A 14,514-nucleotide genomic window follows, 5' to 3' on the forward strand; every position below is an offset into this window, starting at 1 on the left:
ATTTCGTTCTCTCCATATGCACCACCATATTGCATTTCGTTCTCTCCAATCTTGAATCTAATACCTTTGTTGAAATATTCAAGTTCTTTATATATATTAAACCACAAGCTACCACCTTTTCGTCCTTTGGGTTGGAGAGTTTTCCAACCGGAATGTTTCGCCAAATTTTTCAATTATGATCTTCCTCCACAATGCATCTTTCTCTACTCCAAAGCGCCACCATCATTTTTTGATCAAAGCCAATTTCACTTGTTTAGTTCTTATTATACCAAGACCACCTTTTTATTTTAGTTTTGAGACCAATTCCAACCAATATTGTAACCAGTATTATGTACCTAGTCATCTCGCACAGCTAGCAGTATCTCTTGAAAAGTGCACAAGCTAACATGATGTTATCCGTAAATGGGAGGTACAATCAACCAACATATTGATTTGGAAAGCTGGCCTAATGATGAGTCCCACCCGTTATTTAAAGAGTGATAATTTCTCACTATTTGTGTAATTTAGGAAACTAGACAGGGAACAAATGAAATGAATGTTTTAGAAACATACTACTTATCTTTTTCCAAGTAGCAATAAAGGAAGGTAATAGTGAACTAGGGATGATGAGGTGATTGTTACGGAAGAATAGTCCTTTCAGGTTATCATTTTTTTTCCATCATGCAAACGAGTCCAACTTATGATTTGGCAAACTGATACCACACAATACTCGGTGTTCATGTCAGGCACTATATGACCCCAAATGGGACAAACTTGCTCAGAGGGGCTTGTCTGCCGAGCTGAAGATTGGTTTTAGGAATTATTTCTCAAAAGTAACAAAGGTGGAGAATGGAGAGAACTCGGAGAACATTCGTAATAAGTTCTGTTGGAAGTTAAACCAAGATATTGGTGAATTTATTAGTGGAAGCAACTAGGTGAAGTTGACACGGCGTGTTTGTCTTGGACGTGAAGTAAACTTGTGAATAAAATTGTTTGGTTCTAGAAGAGTTCTATTTAGAGTTTGGTTTACGTTAGGAAAATGTTTTTGCTTAGAGTTTGATCTTTGTTAGGAAAGTGCTTTGAGTAGTCATCAAGTTTGTGAACAATATAAATAGGTTGTTGAGACATGAGAATCGCACACCGAATTTGATTATCAATGTATTCGTTTTATTGCTTCCGCGTGTGCTCTCCTCTCTCTTGTTCGATCCTACATATGGCATCAAAGAAAGGTGAGAGGAAGAGAGAGGAGAAGGAGAAAGAGTTAGAGAATTGTTTTTCATTGAAAGAAGTAGTGTGTGAAGTTCGTTTTGATGAGTTAAAAATTTGTGGAAAGAGTCTATCAAACTGAAGAAAGGAAAAGATGGTTCAATATAAATCTGTGACGAGAAGAATCTGTTGTTGTTAACGAGTTTGGAAGTTTGCCTGATCTTGAGTTGCAAAGAGATGGTGAAATGTGATATGAAGGGTCTGTTAATGGAGTTTGCTACGAGATACTGAAAGTTGATAATGGAGCTGGGAAAAACTATATGATGGATGGTGGTTGAAGGCAGGTGAATATTGGTTAGTATATGGAAGGTGCCAGTTTCACAATATATGGAAGGTGCCAGTTTAGGAAACTGGTTTATATTTGGAAGGTGCCAGTTTTCGGAAACTTTTGTTCCAGGGCTTGTTTTTCGAAGGCGACAGTATTTGGAAATTTTTCAGGAAGAAGCTCGAAATTTGCTTAAAAAAATGTTGTTGTTGTATACAGTAGTGGTTGGATGGTAAGAGTTTAAATAAGTCAGGAGATCAGAGAAGATTTGGTGGTGATGAATGATGGAGAAGTTATTATCAAAGATGCATGGAGAGTTGAGTTCGTGGTGTTGCTGCCATTGAACTGAAAGAGACATGAAAGAACGGGAGTTATTGATGTCAAGGGAAAGAAGAAGATTGATTTGTTAGCTGAGTTGTAGTTGGTGCTGCAGTTTTGAATTGAATTTGCTGATTGGATAATGATGACAGAATTCTGGTAAGATCATGAAATTGGGTTAGCTATAATTGAGTATCAAGGAGTAAGGGTTTGTTGGTGGTATCTTTAAAGATGAGAAAAGACGAGAACATGCTACTACTATTGTTAGTAATTCTAATAGTGTTGGGTGGTGCTACCACTGTTAGTGATTCTAATAGTGGTCACGCTGATCAATGGAAGAAGAAGAGGATTAGAAGATGAGAAAACACAGGGACGTGCTAACATCGATTACTGGAAGAAGCTGAGGAGTAGAAGAGGGTTACGAAATTCTCGTTGAATGATGGAAGAGATCAAAGAAGCTGAGGATGATTGGCAGAATGTGTGAAACAATGTATTGATTATGTTTGTGTTTTTTGGTAAAGAAGCTTTGGGTGAGTGGTAGATTCAATAGGTTAAGTTATGGATTCGAAATAAACGCAATAGAAGATCAAAGTTGGTACTGCAGTCGGGAAGGACTAGTGCAGTTTGATTAAGTTGATCGAATTCAGAAACTTAGAATGACAAGGAATGTTGAATGGTTTTGTTTGAACTTAATGGAAGATGGTAGCATGTTGGAGTTTAAGCTCAAATATGTTGGTGTCAAAAGTGTGGTTGAAGAGTTTGTGGCAGAAACTTGGAATACCTGACAAAGTGTGGCAGACTTTGTAAAGATAGGTTATAGCTTGTAGCAGAAGCATAACAAGAGAAATATTGTGAGATAATCTTGAAAAATAAAGAAGTGTTAAGGTTTCACAATAATAGCATTAAGAAGAAACAAAATTAAGGTTGTGAAGAAAGAGAAGTAATCACCAGGAGGTGATGAGAGAGTGAAGAAAAGAGACGTCACAAGGGTGTGATCGTGAGAAGTGAAGCAATCCTAGTGTGGGATTTGAATAGAGAAGAGAAGAAATTCCAGTGTGGAATTTGAGAAGCGAAGACAACAATAGTGGGTGAAAATCCCATGAGTTGCAGAAGACAACAATAGTGGGTGAAAATCCCATGAGTTGTAGAAGAACAAGAAAAGTGGGTTAAAATCCCATGAGTTGTGGAGAAAGGATGGCAATGATTTCGGAAAATAACAGAAAATCAGGTTAGATGGATCATGGCAATAGTGATGAAGAGCAAAGATGTTAGAAACTGAAATGATACCGAGAAATAACAGAAAATCAAGTTAGATGGATCATTGAAGTAGTGATAAGGAACAAAGTTGTTAAGGATATCTTGGTTTAAGGGAGGATGTTGGAAGTTAAACCAAGATAATGGTGAAGTTATTAGTGGAAGCAACTAGGTGAAGTTGACACGGCGTGTTTGGCTTGGACGTGAAGTAAACTTGTGAAGCAAATTGTTTGGTTCTAGAAGAGTTCTATTCAGAGTTTGGTTTATATTAGAAAAGTGTCTTTGTTTAGAGTTTGATCTTTGTTAGGAAAGTGCTTTGAGTAGTCGTCAAGTTTGTGAACAATATAAATAGGTTGTTGAGCCATGAGAATCGTACACCGAATTTGATTATCAATGTAGTCGTTTTATTGCTTCCGCGTGTGCTCTCCCCTAGAGCTGTCAATTTATAACCCGGCCCGCGGGTTGACCCTAACCCGGCTTGTTTCAACCCGGTTCGGCTTGACTTGTTGTCTAAACGGACCGGGTTAGGGTTGCCATATATAGCCCTACTAGAAAACAAGTCGGGCTAGGATCAACCCGCGGGTTACCCGCCAACCCGTTAAATTATGTTACTTTGACGAAATATAGAAAACCTGGCCTTGATATTTCTTACAATCAGTTCATTTCTTACTTTCAAGATGTTAAATCATATATATCTAAATCTTTATTAACTTTTAAGTATACACAAACAAGCTGGTAACAAATATAGATCTATCAAATAAGATGCACAATAGAACAAGTTTAGAATTTGAAGATCCAGTGAATACCCATTCTTTTAATCCATTCAAATCAGGCAACCATTATATTAAATCCAAAGAAAGAGAGAAACAGACATATAAGAAGAGGATAAATATGTTGGTTTGTATACGATTTTTCCCATACAAATATTAATCAACTGATTGAATAAATAAAAAAATGATAATCAACTGATTATCAAATTCCTAGAAAAATATAGGTCTAAGCAAAGTGAAAGGCGGAGAATCTTGATCTAAAAAGGTAGAGAAGCAAAGTAAGAAAAAATGAAAAAGAGAGGAAGGACTAAGGAGGGAGGTGGAGGAGCCGAGGAAGGAAGGAGACAGTGATGCGGCAGAAGAAATGAGAAAGGTTTGATGTAGGGTTTTTAACTCTTTATTTTTGGTGAAAAAAATACCGTGTAAATAGATCATATATGTAATTGATGGAAAAAAGGGCAAAGCCGCTTTCATAGTCCAGTGGTCTGTATGCTATGTGACCACCTAATTGACCTGGGTTTGAATCTCCACATTCACAACTCATTTTTTTTTAAAATTCGAATCTTCTCATTCACAGATAGTTTTCTTTTTAAAAAAAATTGATAACAGTGACCAGCCAACCCGTCGACCCGCCTAGGGTTAGGGTTGGGGTTTTTGGCTTATCCATGAATAGTACTAGGGCTAGGGCTGACCCTAACCCTACTACGGGTTGGCAAGCTAGGGCTTTCCTATCCAGAATATATACATCATTCGGAGACCACAGAAACACCATCTCTCACTTAACAATATATACATAGCACCAGAACTCAACTTAATGATAAGTTCTTCTGAAGTAGTCTGAGTTAATGGATGAAAAGGTGTAATTCTAAACTACTCCGTACTATTTAAGTAAGTTTCTATCTATATTCAACTTCTTATACTGGACAAACAAGATGTTTTCAGAAACCAAAACACAAATAAGATTGGGTTAAGGGTTAATGTTTCTTTATCTAATTACTATACATAATTTTCTGCTTGGACTTTGCAACTCATTTAGTTTTTTACCTACGAGCCAACTTTGCTTCAGCGAGTTTTTCAACATTAGCAGCATGCTTCAGCGAGTTTTTCAACATTAGCAGCACGCTTCTTTCCAGAAAGATGCCGCTGAAGAGAGTCTTCGTCTGTACATGGTACTAAACATACCTCGCACACTAATTCTCTCGCACCAGTGACATTGTTATTTCGCTTTAACATTACTACGGTTGCGTGTCTTTTACCTCTATAGTGCATCTTTAGAGTTTTTGCACTCGAGCACAACACCCCGCAGTCCTTGCAAAATAGAGGGTTTTTCTGATAGTATTGCTGTTTCGCTTTTCGTGGTAACGGATATCCCAGATTGATAAATGGAGCCATTTCTTTCACTTTTGCAATATTCTGGATTGGAGTTGATCCCTGAAAAAAGATTAGAAAATGTCTCAGCAGATAAAATGAGCAAATAAAGCACATTCGTACTTACATTTCCGTATTTATAATTAACAAGAATACCAATTGAATTAAACACTTCATATATCTCTCGTGTTAAGGTAATGGTATTTAAATCAAAGGAGGGATAGCCAATCCCTGAAAGATCCATTTTCGGCTTCCTTTTATATCCGTATCTCTTAAGCTGGACACTACTAAATGCATTGTATGATTTTAGGAGGTGAAATATTAGCCCTTGGGAAGGAAGAAAAAAAGATGTTCAGAAATTTGGTTACAATTACCTGCAACGGGACAGGCCGTTCCTGAAACTTAAAACCAGACTGCAAATTCCGCATTTTCCTTTGGACTTCCAGCTTCCTTTGGATTGCTAACACCGCTGGCATGGTGGTGGACCTGTTTCTCTCATTGGACATCTCCCTTCTGGTTATTTGTGTTGAGATCTCTCACGTTGAACCTCCCCACGAAAGAATATTGGGTTCGGAATCCTACCTGACCAACCAAAATCGCGAGTAAGTACACGAGATAATATATCACATTTACTTGTACTCCGAACCCAACGAAAAAGCAGCTAAGCAGATCATGTATGGACATTAGAAAAATTGAGAACTGTAATACTTGAAATGCCATTCTCAAGAAAAATCCTGAAAAGAACGAGAGCTTGAAAGAATGGCACTAAAGATAACTTGTTCAAATAAGTTATAAAATGCTTGAGCTCGAAGCAGTTCTCCCATCATGAATCAGAGATAAAGAAGGCTACACTGAAGTACAATATGATCAATGTAAACTAATGAAACGAATAGTAAGCGAGAGCAAAAATGAGATATGTGTAGTTGAGGCCAAGGAACACCTTGCAAGCTTGAACTGTTCTCAAAACAGGATTCTCTATTCATTTTGCTAAGCCCCAAACCTGAAGTTGTTCCCTGAAATAAGTTAAAGCAACCAATCAATTAACATCACAAAAGATGCTAATATATAAATTAATATTCACTCCATCAACATATACTGCCGATTCGTTTGATGTAAAAGTGGTAAAACCCTGTTTGTAGAAGATGAATTGCAGAGGATAGATATGTATGTAAACCACTAAACCCACAAAGCAGAAACAAGAAGATAAAGTTACCTGGGTGGTAGGCTGGGGAGCTTCTTGAAAATCATCATCAGCTTCCAACTTCAACCTTTTAATCTTAGCTTGGTATTCAATTTCCCGTTGAAGAGCAAGCTCCACTGACATTGTTTTCCACATCACCTTCTCAGTAGTCGCTTGATCTGATCGTATTGAGTGTGAGGAAAATATCATTTAGTAACAACTTCTAAATATACAAGAATCATAAAAAAAAAAATAATAAGCATTTTATAATAGTATAAGCAAAACATGCAATAAACAGACTAGACATGGGTAAATTAATGGCTGTGTTTAAATGGGGAAGAACAATGAGTATCAAGGAGTGCATGATAAGTGCCAAATGGGATGTCTATTTGATAACATACAGAATCACCTTTAAAGCAAGGAGATCTGCTAGAACGGGGTTTCACATTCATTTCCGAAGGTATACGAATTGAATGTGTCTCCTGCAATAATTAGCCTATTTCCAGTTAGTAGTAACTCGACACAACAGAGTGCTTGACCATGTTATCTGCTATGCTTTAAGTATCAACTTACCATACAAGATTTTGAATAAGAAACTGATAACAATCAAACAGATCCCGTCTTTCAAAAAAGAAAAATCATACCAATTCCATTCACCTTTACAAACAGGGTTGAAAGAAGGCAGTCATAATCACCTTGTCAGCAACTGGTGGCTTCACAAAATCATAACTTGGTTGCAACTGAATCCCCTCAATCTTCTTCTGGTATGCAAGCTCCCTTTGAATTGCAAGCTCCACAGGCATGATGTTCCCTTTCACGCTCTCATTAGCCATTTCAGCTATATCCGTTGCGTCTCTAATTTCCTCCTTTATAATCTTTTTCGCAGAGACAATCGGGTCGGACGTTTCACCTTAAATTTACAACAGTCAACAAACACATATGTCATCAATTCTAGTGCGCGGTAAGAGTATAAACAGAATGTAGAATTCGAGAATGTCAAACGAAAAGCTTAACATCATCAAAATATGAATAAGTCAACAGAACAGAAAATCAATAGCACTATGGAAACGGGAGAGAACGAGAGGGATGACATAACCAGCAAAGTTAGGATTTAAGAAATACCTTGTGTGTTAAGAAAACTGTCAGAAGAGGGTCTTCTATCAATTTCCCGAAGTTCAAGGTTTGAAGGTTCTCCCTAAAAAGAGTAATGTAATTCACTTAGCAGTGTGGTGGACGACGACATACAATTTAAATCTCATAAATTCTATCGTTCATAGAATTGTCAAACACTTGTAAAAAAAAAAGTCACAGAGTCCTTCAAGCATATTATTCCGCCAACGCCAACGAGAAGTTCTACAAACATTTAACTGAGAAGCCAGATATTTCACCTGGACACACATCGAACACTCCACAAAATCATAGCGAGGTTGCAACTGCATCCCCTCAATCTTCTTCTGGTATGCAAGCTCCCTCTGAATTGCTAGCTCCACAGGCATGATGTTCCCTTTCATGCTTTCGTTAGCCATTTCAGCTATATCTGTTTTGTCTCTAATTTCATCCTTCATAATCTTTTTCTCAAAGTCTACCGAGTCGGACGTTTCACCTTAAATTTACAACAGTCAAAGAACACACAAGCCATCAATGCTAGTGAATGGTATCTTATACTACAAATTAGATGCAGAATTCAAGAATGTTAAACAAAAATCTTAATGTCATGAAAAAATGAATAAGTCAACTGAACAGCAAACTAATAAAACTACAGAAATGGGAGAGAACAATGAGGGACGCATAATAAACATAACTAGCATAATTAGGATTTGAGTATTACCTTGTGTGTTAGAAAAACTGTCAGAAAGGGTTCTTATATCAATTTCCCAAAGTTCAAGATTTGAAGGTTCCCCCTGCAAAGCGTAACGGGATTCACTTAGCAACGTGATGGACTACGACATACAATTTTAATTCCATAAATTCTATCATTCATAGAATTGTCAAACGCATATAATATAAAGGAGTGACAGAGTCCTTCAAGCATATATATTCCGCAAACATCAACACGCTGGTTGGTTCATAATGTTCTACAAACATGTAACTGAGCAAAGCCAGAAATTTCACCTGGACAGGCATTGAGAGTTCCTCAAAATCATAACCAGGTAGCTCCTTCTTCATTTCCCCAATCTTGTTACAGTAATCAAGCTCCCTCTGCATAGCCAACTCAACTGAGATAGTCTTCCTTCCCTCAATCTCATTAGTCATTTCTTCTGGTACTTCCTCCAGTGCAGATTTCTCTTCATAGACCACTATTTCTAACATATTCTCTTCTGGTACCTCCAGTGGGGTGTTCTCTTCATAGACCACCATTTCTAACATATTCTCTTCTGGTACCTCCAGTGGGGTGTTCTCTTCATAGACCACCATTTCTAACATATCCTCTTCTGGTACCTCCAGTGGGGTGTTCTCTTCATAGACCACCATTTCTAACATATTCCCTAACAATCAGAAAATCCAGAAACATGGTAATAAGAAACAACCCTTTTTATCTCTATCCCATTTTGGGTTTAACAATTGCAGTGAACTAGAAAAATTAGGACAATCCCAGACAGATTTTCTCATCAAAATCTCATCTCCCAAAGAAAATTTCACAAAACCCTAGCGAAAACTAAAAGAAAATTTTACTAGAACTAACTAAAACATAAACAATAATCTAATTCAACAGACAACAGAACTGAAAATGTGAAGGGGAATATTGTTATTTACAAAAACCCAAGAAAAATGAAGGACTCAAGAATCAAATTATATTACCTTGTTGCTCTTTCTCAGCAAGCAAGCTTGATTCTTCTTCTTCCTCCTCTTCACCATAATCAGCAATGTCACCATTATCAGCCATCAAAAGCTCTAACGCCATGACGGAAAAAAGACCAAAAATGCTAAAAACCCAAACAAAGATAAACACCCAAAACAAAGCTAAAACCCTTCCAACGCCATGGATGAAAAAGGCTGGAAGTTAACCTCTTGGCTCTTCCCCAGATGGCACAACAGTAGACTGGAGAGAGTGGAGTTAAAAGAATAAAAATGTTCTCTTTTCGTTTTCTGAAGTGACAATGAAGTACAGAAAATTGTTCACTTGTACAGCTGTAAACTGGCACGGAGGAAAGCCGACCGGCACTAGTGTAGTAGAATAGAATTGGCACGATAATGCTCCAGTTATTGTCGGGTTTGGCGCTACAATATAGTCTACTTGTAACACAAACACTATACTATATCTTTACAGTTATTTGTCTTGAACTGTAACTGACAGTTTACATCCGTCACTCTCCTATTGGTCTGTTTGTGTTTCCGGTGAGTTGTTTACAGCTGGTAACAGTTTCTAACGTTACCATTATCTGCCACTCAGGATGGTCAATGTATAAAGAGTATGTACTCTCTCTTTTCAGAGTTGATGAAAATCTGTTTTGTTCTTATCACAACTATGTTATCAGTTTGAAAACTGAATCTCTGGTTTTCTGGTTCTCGATTCTCTTCCGCTGATCTCTTTTCTTCAATCTTCAACATCTAAATTTGTTTTACATCATGTCTCGCTTAATTGAGTCTTCAAACTCATCAATCACAACAGTTCCTCTTCATATTCTAGCAAATATCATCCCTCTCAAGCTTCAGGATGACAATTTTTTGACCTGGAAATCTCTAATTACTCCAGTTTTACGCAAATTCCATGTTCTTGGCTATGTTGATGGATCAACACCTTGTTCTGCTCAATTTATTGTTTCTGGTACTAGATCGGGTCCAACGGTTAATCCAAATTACTCGATTTGGCAAGATGAAGATATATGTGTTCTTTTACTACTTAATGCTTCAATTTCAGCTTCTGTTATTGTTCATGTCTCTGGTTCCAATACCTCCAAGGAATTATGGGATAATCTACAAAAAAGGTTTGGTGCATCTTATTCTGCACATTCAATTCAATTACGCACTCAATTGCAAAATATGTGTCTTGGATCGTCCAAAGTTTCTACCTATATTTCTGAGATTGAGAAAATTTCAAATCAGTTAGCTGCCTGTGGATCAAGAATTTCTGATGATGAACTTCTTGTTACTGTTCTTGGTGGTCTCGGATCTGACTATCATGATGTTGCGACTTTCATTCGAATTCGATCACCTCCTGTTACTTTTGGTGAACTTCACAGTCTCCTCCTTAGTGAAGAAATCATTATTATAGAGCGCAATGCCTCCATTAGAGCAGATGTTGAATCTAAAGATTTCCTTGCTTCATCAACACATACAGGTACATCAAGAAATTTTCGACCTAATTTTCTTTCTCAATTTCATGGTAAAGGTTGTGAATTATTTCCTATAGGAAGTAATTCATCTCATACACCTAGATATCCTGCACCACATGATAGCTCAATGACTAGATCCACTACTTCATCTGGTAATCGTATTATATGTCAAATTTGTTCCAAACCTGGTCATGGTGCTATTGAATGTAATCAAATGATGAATTTCGCTTATCAAGGTTGTGAACCTCCACATAACCTCTCTTCCATGCTTGCAAGTGCTAATATCTTAGAAGAAAATCCCTGGTATACTGATTCTGGAGCGACGAATCATTTAACCTACAATATGGAGGAATATCCTATTTCTACTTCTTATGATGGTTCAGCTCAAGTGGCTACTTCTAATACTGAAGGTATGACGATTTCTCACATCAGTGATTCTAATTTTGTTCTTAAGGATAAATCTTTTCAATTACGTAATGTTCTTCATGTTCCCAAATGTGCACAAAATTTGATATTTGTACATCAGTTCACTAGGGACAATCACTATTCTCTTACTTTCACTCCTTATGATTATGTTGCAAAGGATCTTTCATCTCATAAGACATTAATCAAGGGACTGAGTAAGGGAGGTCTTTAACCTCTATATTGTCATGTTACCAACTCACTATCTTCATCTACTTCACCAACAGCTTTTTCTTGCACCAAGCTTTCTGCAGCAACTTGGCATAAAATATTGGGTCATCCCTCTTTTCAAACTATGAATAAAGTGTGTCGAAATTTGTCATCACATGCTAGTCTTCATGAACCTTTATTTTTCAATGATTATAAGCTAGCTAGGAGTCATAAGCAACCATTTATGGTGTCTAGTTCTGTTAGTACTGCTCCTTTGGAGTTACTTCATCTAGATATCTGGGTCCTGCACCAACTTTATCTGTCTCTGGTTACAGATATTATGTAAACATTGTTGACGATTTTAGTAAATTCTGTTTGGTTTATCCAATTTCTGCTATATCAGATTTCAAAGTTATATTTCATCACTTCAAGGCCTTTGTTGAAAACTTATTTTCTCTCAAAATTATAATGCTCATAACTGATGGTGGTGGAGAGTTTTTCAACACTGAAATAGGCTCAACTATTTTAGCACATGGTATCGGTCATGAACTTACATGTCCTCATACACCAGAACAAAATGGTGTTGCAGAATCCAAGCATAGGCACCTTATAGAAATCACAAGAGCTTTTTTAATACAATCTGGAGTTCCTGATAAATTTTGGGTTGAAGCTTTACATGCAGCTAATTATGTTATTAACAGATCCCTGCAAGATCTTTGCATATGATTTCTCCTTTTGAAGTGTTTTTTAAGAAGACTCCTGATTACAACTTTCTAAGAACTTTTGGTTGCTTATGCTTTCCTTGGCTGAAGCCTTATACAAAGAATAAACTTGAACCAAGGAGTAAAGCTTGTGTCTTTCTTGGTTATAGCAATCATCACAAAGGTTACAGGTGCCTTGATACAACCACTGGCAGAATTTATGTGTCTATACATGTTGATTTTAATGAGCAACAACTTTAATTTCTCTCTACTGGATCATCCTCACCTTGCACACTGGAAATGCTGCACTCTGCTATATCTTCCACTGATATTCTTTTTCCCTCACCTATTGCTTCACATATTGCTTCAACTGATATTATTGCTCCAACTGCATCTGCTGCATCTGATTCTCATCCTTCTATTGCTTCAAATACTTCTATTTCGTTGCCTGCATCCAATTTGCTACCAACTTCTGCTTCTAATACTTCTACTTCTTCTCATGGCATGACAACAAGATCTCAACATGGTATTTACAAACCTAAGGTATATCTTGCAACAAAATATCCACCACCTGCAGCTTATATCACCGATGTTATGACTATACCAAAGACATTTTCTCAAGCCAACAAGAATCCTAAATGGCAGACATCCTTGAAAAATGAGAAAACTGCTCTTGATGAAGCTGGCACTTGGATTTTGATTCCTCCTTATCCTTTTCAGGATGTTGTGGGTTGTAAGTGGGTATTTAGAATCAAACAACATGCAAATGGTTCTATTGACAAACATAAATCTAGACTTGCGGCAAGGGGTTTTAACCAACTTGAAGGTTTGGACTATACAGATACTTTTAGTCTAGTTGTAAAACCAACTACTATCAGATTGATTCTTTCTCTAGCTGTCAACTCAAACTGGTCTCTAAAGCAACTTGATGTGAGTAATGCCTTTCTTCATGGCTCTCTTAAAGAAGATGTTTTTATGACTCAGCCTCCAGGATTTATTGACTCAACTCATCCAGACTATGTGTGCAAGCTACAAAAATCACTTTATGGGCTAAAACAGGCACCAAGAGCCTGGTATGAGAGGTTAGTTGATGCTCTACTTGATCTTGATTTCAAACGTTCTCTGGATGATTCTTCTCTATTCATTCACTATATTGATTCTAAAATTACTATCATTCTTGTATATGTTAATGATATCATTATTACTGGTAATTCATCTTCATTTTGTGATTACATCATTACCCAACTACAAGCTCAATTTCCTCTTAAAGACTTAGGGGATCTTCATTACTTTCTTGGTTTGGAGGTTAAAAGGTCCAGTGAAGGTCTTTTTCTATCTCAAACTAAGTATGCTCTTGATCTACTTGAGAAGACAAATTTGGTTGGTCTTAAACCATGTTCTACACCATGTCCTGCTTCTTTTAACCTCGCTAAGGATGAAGGGGAATTATTGTCTAATCCTACAGAGTATAGTTCTATTATTGGGGCCTTACAGTACTTGACCTGGACAAGACCAGAAATCTGCTTTGCAGTAAATCAAGTTTATCAGTTTATGCAATCACCTACTACCTCTCATCTTCAGGCTGCCAAGAGGATTCTTAGATATATCAAGGGTACTCTGGGTCATGGTATTTACTTTGGTAAAGGATTTCAAGCACTTCAAGGATACACTGATGCTGATTTGGCTGGAGATCCTGATAGCAAAAGGTATATCAGTGGTTATTGTGTATTTTTTGGAGGTAATCCAGTTTCTTGGTCTTCAAAGAAACAAGCTACTATAGCCAGATCCAGTACAAAATTTGAGTACAGATCTTTTGCTTCTACTCCACTTGAAGTTGTTTGGTTGTGTTCCTTACTTAGAGACTTGCATATCCTTGTTCCTGACCCTCCTCTTATTCTCTGTGACAGTAAAAGTTCTATAGCCCTGGCCTCAATCCTGTCTTTCATAGCAGGATGAAACACTTAGCTATAGATTTTCATTTTGTCAGGGAACTGGGACATAACAAGACTTTGCAGGTTAAGTACATTTCAGCAGGTAGCTGATGTTCTTACTAAATGTCTTCTCCTAGGTTTGACTTCTTGAAGAACAAGATGCAAGTGTTAAAGCCCCATTTGCTTGAGGGAGGGTAGTAACACAAACACTGTACTATTTCTTTACAGTTATTTGTCTTTGACTGTAACTGATAGTTTACATCTGTCACTCTTCCATTGGTCTGTTTATATCTCCTTTGAGCTGTTTACAGCTGGTAACAGTTTCTTGCGTTATTGTTAGCTGCCATTCAGGATGGTCAGCGTATAAAGAGTTTGTACTCTCTCTTTTCAAAGTTAATGAAATCTGTTTTGTTCTTATCACAACTACTACTAACTCATAAAAATATTCGGAACCAGTCCTTGTTACCGAGTCGAATACCATATTTACTTTCTTCGGATCTCTTTTTTCTCTCCTTTTAACAAATTTTTCTTTTTTTGTTGGATTTATCGACATATATTTCTTGTTATTTTGTAAAACATGACCATATACTTTATTT

The 14,514-nt window shown here is 37.0% G+C and overlaps 1 protein-coding gene across 1 annotated transcript; it reads right to left on the reverse strand.

The window, feature by feature from the left end:
• Positions 1-4,936: 4,936 nt before the first annotated feature.
• Positions 4,937-9,428, reverse strand: LOC113319409. Its single transcript, XM_026567665.1, has 11 exons — positions 9,200-9,428; positions 8,513-8,886; positions 8,229-8,301; positions 7,789-8,003; positions 7,523-7,595; positions 7,096-7,310; positions 6,810-6,882; positions 6,434-6,579; positions 6,161-6,233; positions 5,595-5,802; positions 4,937-5,283 (listed from the first exon to the last, which is right to left on the reverse strand). Exons 1-10 carry the CDS (start codon positions 9,300-9,302, stop codon positions 5,738-5,740), a joined length of 1,410 nt encoding a protein of 469 aa, XP_026423450.1. The 5' UTR covers positions 9,303-9,428; the 3' UTR covers positions 4,937-5,283; positions 5,595-5,737.
• Between the last annotated feature and the right edge of the window lie 5,086 nt (positions 9,429-14,514).

This window comes from Papaver somniferum, chromosome 10 (genome assembly GCF_003573695.1).
Source record: "Papaver somniferum cultivar HN1 chromosome 10, ASM357369v1, whole genome shotgun sequence".
Lineage (NCBI taxonomy): Eukaryota > Viridiplantae > Streptophyta > Magnoliopsida > Ranunculales > Papaveraceae > Papaver > Papaver somniferum.

Bases quoted from the DNA above. Each gene is read 5' to 3' on its own strand.
- LOC113319409 (XM_026567665.1), bottom strand. From the start codon at position 9,302: ATGGCGTTAGAGCTTTTGATGGCTGATAATGGTGACATTGCTGATTAT. The intron at 6,883-7,095 runs GTGATTATGACT...TAATTATTGCAG, and splicing joins AGCCACCAGTTGCTGACAAG to GAGACACATTCAATTCGTAT. The intron at 6,234-6,433 runs GTAACTTTATCT...AACTTATTTCAG, and splicing joins CTCCCCAGCCTACCACCCAG to GGAACAACTTCAGGTTTGGG.